This window comes from Aythya marila (genome assembly GCF_965140915.1).
Source record: "Aythya marila genome assembly, chromosome: 30".
NCBI classification, from domain to species: domain Eukaryota; kingdom Metazoa; phylum Chordata; class Aves; order Anseriformes; family Anatidae; genus Aythya; species Aythya marila.
Window position 1 is genome coordinate 1,378,477 of NC_139071.1, and position 5,462 is coordinate 1,383,938.

At 69.1% G+C, this 5,462-nt stretch overlaps 1 protein-coding gene across 5 annotated transcripts; it reads left to right on the forward strand.

Annotated features, from left to right (window-relative positions):
- The first annotated feature begins 582 nt into the window (after positions 1-582).
- PRKAG1 (protein kinase AMP-activated non-catalytic subunit gamma 1) lies at positions 583-4,236 on the forward strand. Of its 5 annotated transcripts, none has more exons than XM_082781410.1 (12): positions 583-625; positions 820-892; positions 1,581-1,684; positions 1,805-1,886; positions 1,968-2,026; positions 2,118-2,163; positions 2,285-2,339; positions 2,431-2,557; positions 2,917-3,082; positions 3,205-3,242; positions 3,346-3,492; positions 3,600-4,236. In XM_082781410.1, exons 1-12 carry the CDS (start codon positions 620-622, stop codon positions 3,702-3,704), a joined length of 1,008 nt encoding a protein of 335 aa, XP_082637536.1. In that variant the 5' UTR covers positions 583-619; the 3' UTR covers positions 3,705-4,236. The 5 variants fall into 5 exon arrangements, with proteins under 5 accessions (XP_082637536.1, XP_082637537.1, XP_082637535.1 ...); XM_082781411.1 differs by having other exon boundaries at positions 2,288-2,339; XM_082781409.1 differs by having other exon boundaries at positions 1,805-2,026.
- The last annotated feature ends 1,226 nt before the right edge of the window (positions 4,237-5,462 follow it).

A 5,462-nucleotide genomic window follows, 5' to 3' on the forward strand; every position in this document is an offset into this window, starting at 1 on the left:
GGTGGGGCACGGGGGGGCCGCACGGCTCGGGGGGAGCCGGGATTTTTTAACGCACAAACACGCGGCGAAGGTTGGGGGGGGTCCGGGGGGGCCCCTCCCGGTACCGGGGGAGGGGGATTTGGGGGGGGGGGGGGTGTTGGGGATGGGGGGGGGCCGTGGCTGGTGCAGGGGGGGGGCCAGGCAGGGCCGGGGCGCTCTTGAAAGCTGCTTCCGCGACTCGTCAAAAGCTGCAAAAAAGGTTTTAAGGTATAAAAAAAAAAAAAAAAAAAAAGAAAAAAAAAGAAAAAAAAAACACAACACAATAATAATAATTAAAAATTATTAAAAAAATAATAAAATAAAAATAAAAACGAGCAAACACACCCGGTTTGGGGGGAGGGGGGGACACCCCGTTTTTATGACCCCCCCCCCCGAGGCCGGCCCGGGGGACCCCCGGGACCCTCCCCCCCGGTTCCCCCCCCCGCCCCCTCCCGGTGACCCTGCTGGGGGGGGGGGGGGGAGGAGGGAAAGGTCGACGCGCGGGCAGGGCGCGCTTCCGGTCACGTGGGCAGTGCTGGCGGAAGACGCCGCCGAGAAGCGGGCGGAAGTGGGGCGGCGGGACGGGAGCGAGAAGGGGGCCATGGAGGTGGGGGCGGCACCGGGAACGGGACCGGGGGGGGCTGGGGGGGGGGCTGAAGGGACCGGGGGGGGCCTGAAAGGACCTCGGGGGTGCTAAAAGGACCGGGGGGGGGCTAAAGGGACCGGGGGGGGGCGCCCGGTAACGGGAGCGGCGGTAACGGGAGCGGGGCCGCTCCCGGCCCGGTCCTTGTCGGTCCACAGGATCCAGGCCCCGGCCTCGGCCCCGGCCCGGCCGCGGGGAGCCCGGCGGAGCAGAGCCCCCCGGGGCTGGAAGGTGACGCCGCGGCTGGCCCCGGGCCTTGCGCTGGGCTCCGGGAGGGGGTCACGGGGGTAGGGGGGGGGGGTCCCGGTGTTGGGGTGTCCCCTTTTAGGGTGTCCCGGTGTCTCTTGGGGTGTCCTCTTGGGGTGTCCCATGTTTTGGGGTGTCCCGGTGTCCTCTTGTTGGGGTGTCCCGTGCTTTGGGGGTGTCCCGGTGTTGGGGTTTGTCATATTTTGGGGTGTCCTCTTGTTGGGGTGTCCCGGTGTTGGGGTTTTCTCACGTTTTGGGGTGTCCCGTTATTGGGTTTTCTCGTGTTTTGGGGTGTCCTCGCGTTGGGGTGGCCTGGTGTCAGGCTGTCCTCTCGTCGGGGTTTCTCATGTTTTGGGGTGTCCTCTTGTTGGGGTGTCCTAGTGCCCTGGTGTTGGGGTTTATCATGTTATGGGGTGTCCTGGCATTGGGGTGTCTTCTTGTTGGGGTGTCCCAGTGTTGGGGTGTCCCAGTGTTGGGATTTTCTCATATTTTGGGGTTGTCCTGTTTACCAGTGTCTCATTTTTTGGGGCTGTCCCATTACCGGGTTTTCTCATGTTTTCGGGGTGTCCCGGTGTTGTGGTGTCTCATGTTTCGGGGTGTCCCAGTGTTGGGCTGTCTCATGTTTTGGGGTGCCTTGCGTTTGGGGTGTCCCCCTCACGCTGCGGGTCCCCAGGGGAGCCTCGCCGTGGCGCCTACACCGCCTTCATGAAGTCCCACCGCTGCTACGACCTCATCCCCACCAGCTCCAAGCTCGTCGTCTTCGACACTTCCCTGCAGGTGGGCCGGGGGCAGGTTTGGGGGCGTTCCTCTGCCCCCGTTAAGGTTTTACGACCTGGAACGGGGGGTCTGGGCTGCCCGAGGGTGCCCCGTCCCCCCCTGTGACGCCCCCCACGGCAGGTGAAGAAGGCTTTCTTCGCGCTGGTCACCAACGGCGTGCGGGCTGCCCCGCTGTGGGACAGCAAGAAGCAGAGTTTTGTGGGTGAGCGAGCGGGACGGGGGGCTTGCGGGGTTGTGGGGGGGGGCCAGCAGGGGGGCTCTGCTCACCCCGCCTGCCCCCCAGGCATGCTGACCATCACCGACTTCATCAACATCCTGCACCGCTACTACAAGTCACCCATGGTAGGGCCGGCGCGGGGCTCTGTCCCCACAGACCTGGGGTCTGGCTCCTGCCGGGGTCGGGGTTAACCCCGGGTTTTCTGCCGGGGCCCAGGTGCAGATCTACGAGCTGGAGGAGCACAAGATAGAGACGTGGAGAGGTGAGGGGGGCTGCCCCCGGCTGCTTTTCCCCCAACCCCAGACCTGTCCGGGGTACCCCAAACCCCGTGGCTCTGCGTCCCGCGGCGCCGCTGCCCCCCTCAGCACCTCCTCTCCCCCCAGAAGTCTACCTGCAGGACTCCTTCAAGCCGCTGGTCTGCATCTCCCCCAACGCCAGGTACCCCCCTGCGTGGCGGGGAGGGGGCTCACCTCGTGGCGGCCCCGGGTGCGAGCCCCCTTCCCCATCCTCCTCCTCCTGCCCCCCGCAGCCTCTTCGACGCCGTCTCCTCGCTGATCCGCAACAAGATCCACCGCCTGCCCGTCATCGACCCCGACTCCGGGAACACGCTCTACATCCTCACCCACAAGCGCATCCTCAAGTTCCTCAAACTCTTCGTAAGTCCCAGCCCTGCCCCGCGCGGTGGCGGCGGCGGTGACAGTGGCAGCGTAGAGCCGGGCGCCGCAGGCTCCGGGAGGCCGAGGTGGGTGCAGCTCCGGTGCCCTGCGGCGGGTACTCGAGGTACTCGAGGTGCTTGAGGTACTCGAGGTGCTGCCACGGGCACCCCGCCGCCCCCCTGCTAGCGCCAACACTGCGCCGCGTCTGCCCGGGGGCCGCGCTCCGCACCCAGCCCTCTCTGATTTCGCTCCTAGGACCACGGCCCGGGGCAGCCGGAGCCGGCAGCACCGCGGGGCCTGGGGCGCGCCGGGCCGAGCCAGCGTCAGCACTGTCCCCCCCCTCCCCGTCCCCCCTGCAGATAGCGGAGGTCCCCAAGCCCGAGTTCATGGCCAAGACGCTGGAGGAGCTGCGGATCGGCACCTACGACAACATCGCGGTGGTGCGGACCAGCACCCCCATCTACGTGGCGCTGGGCATCTTCGTTCAGCACCGCGTGTCCGCCCTGCCGGTCGTCGATGATTCGGGTGAGGAGGGGGCACGGCACGCGCCAGCTGTCCCTAAATGTCACCTCGGGGTCGGCACCGGCCCCTGGCACGCGGGACCAGCCCCCGAGCGCGCCTCTCACGGCTCCTTCTCTCCCTCCTAGGGCGGGTGGTGGACATCTACTCCAAATTCGACGTTATCGTGAGTACCTGGGGGGGCAGAAAAGCTGGGGAGAGGCTGGGTTGGGGTGAGGGGGGGGCCCTGTGGGGCCCGGCTGCATCCCCAGCACCTCTCCCTGCCCCAGAACCTGGCGGCCGAGAAGACGTACAACAACCTGGACGTGACGGTGACGCGGGCGCTGCAGCACCGCTCCCACTACTTCGAGGGCGTCCTCAAGTGCTACAAGCACGAGACGCTGGAAACCATCATCAACCGCCTGGTGGAGGCCGAGGTAACCCCTTCCCTTCCCCCCCTCCCACCCCACCCTGGGCACCAGCTTGGGGCGGGTGGGGCCCGGGGGTCCCCGCACCAACCTCAGCCCCTCCGTGTCCCCCCCAGGTGCACCGGTTGGTGGTGGTGGACGAGAGCGACGTGGTCAAGGGCATCATCTCTCTCTCTGACATCCTGCAAGCCCTGGTTCTCCCAGAGGGCTCCAAGCCCTGACGTGGTGGCGGGGGGGGGGGGGCTCAGCCCGTCTCGGTGCCCCTGCCCTCCTCTCCTGCCCCCCTCCCCAGGCTCTTGGGGAAGGCCGGGGGGGTCCCCACTCACCAGCAGCATCCAGCAATAACCACCACCGTGGGGCTCCCCGGGTAGGGAGAGCCCCTGGCTCCCCCCCGGAGCCTCGCCGTGCGCCCTGAGCCCACGTTGGCCGTGCCGGGGGGGCGCTGGGTCAGCCCCCGGCCCCCCCAGGGGTGCTCCCCACGGGGCACCGAGCCCAGCTGGGAAAGGGCTGCGTGGAGCCGGGCCGGGATCAGCCCCCTGCGGGCTGGGGCTGTTCCACGAGCAGCTCCCGGACCCTCGTCACCCCCCCCCTCGCAGGGATTTGTCCCGTTCCGTTTTAATTGTTCCGTGTTAATTGTCCCCACTTGGCTCCGTCCGGCCCAGGGCTGTCCCCGGGCCCCTCACTGCTGCGTCTTCACCTGCCACCACCTCGTGTGCGGGGGGAACCCGCGAATAAACACTGACCTGGCACCAACCCGGCCTCGCTGCGAGCTCTGTGGGGTCACCGGCGGAGGGGGTGCCCCGGGGAAGGGGGTTCAGCCCCTCCCTGGGCTCGGGGGAATCTGCTGAGCTCACCCAGACCCTAAATCCCTGTTTGTTCCACCCGTGGCTTTTCTAAAAGGCCGGGATTGGGGACGGGATGGGGAGCGGGCAGGCTGCGGGGACCCTCCCGGCGCTGAGCTAAGGGGGGAACCGGGACTGAGGAAAGGCAGCGGAGTCCGGCGGGGGGCTGCGACCCCCCGGGGGTCCCCGCAGGGCTTGTGGGGGGGTCACCGGCCAAACCAACGCCAGGATCTGCCGTCGGTGCTGCCCGGGGGAGGCGCGAGGCTTGGCCATGCTGAGCGCGGCACATTCCCGGCCGGGGGGGAGGCCGAGCGCAGCCCCTGCCACCGCCAGCTCCGGGGTCCGGCGCGGGGTCCGGCGCAGCGTTACGAGGTGAGGGCCGCGGGGGGAACCGGGGGGGGGGGCCAGGGGAGCCGAGTGCCGTACCGGGGGCTGGTGCCGGTGCCGTTGCCATGCCGCCGCCGGAGGGTTGCTAAGCTCCGCTCCGAGCCCGCGTGGGCTGCAGCGCTCGGTGCCAAACCCGGCAATCGCCTCGCGCTGTCGCAGGGGGGGAAGGGATCCCGGGGGGGGGTGAGGGTGTGGGGGACACGTTTGGCCCCCCCCTGGGACAGCCGGCGACACCGGGACCCACACACCCTGGCGGGGCCGTGCCCTGCATCCCCCCGGCCTGGCGGTGCCACGGGGTGGCTCGGGGGTCCGGGGGGGTGCACGTGCGGCGGTGGCTGCGCCTGTGCGGGCGGGCGCGTGGCTCCGCCGAGGCTCCACCGAAGCGGCAGCGCCGGGCCCCCCCTGGCCCCCCAGCACCGGCAGCCTCCGGTTCTCCGGGCCATGCTGGGCGGCCCGGAACGGGGCGCGGGGCGCCTGCGGATCTGTGAGCGGACCAAGCTGCTGCTGGTGGAGATCAACACGGTCTCGTGTTGCAGCCCGGCCGTCGGCATGGCCGCGGGGTGCCGGCCCGCGTCCCCCTGGACCTACCGGAGCTTCGCCGGGGAGTATGCGTGAGTAGGGCCTGGGGGGTGGTGGTGGGGGGTGGGCTCCGTCCCGTGCCCCCAGCCCCTGTGCGCGGCTCCCTTCACGCCCCTCTCTGTCTTGCAGGTACCTGGAGAAGCGTTTGGTGGCGGAGCTGGCCCCCCCTTG

Bases quoted from the DNA above. Each gene is read 5' to 3' on its own strand.
- PRKAG1 (XM_082781409.1), top strand. The intron at 3,083-3,204 runs GTGAGGAGGGGG...TCTCCCTCCTAG, and splicing joins GCCGGTCGTCGATGATTCGG to GGCGGGTGGTGGACATCTAC. The intron at 3,493-3,599 runs GTAACCCCTTCC...TGTCCCCCCCAG, and splicing joins ACCGCCTGGTGGAGGCCGAG to GTGCACCGGTTGGTGGTGGT.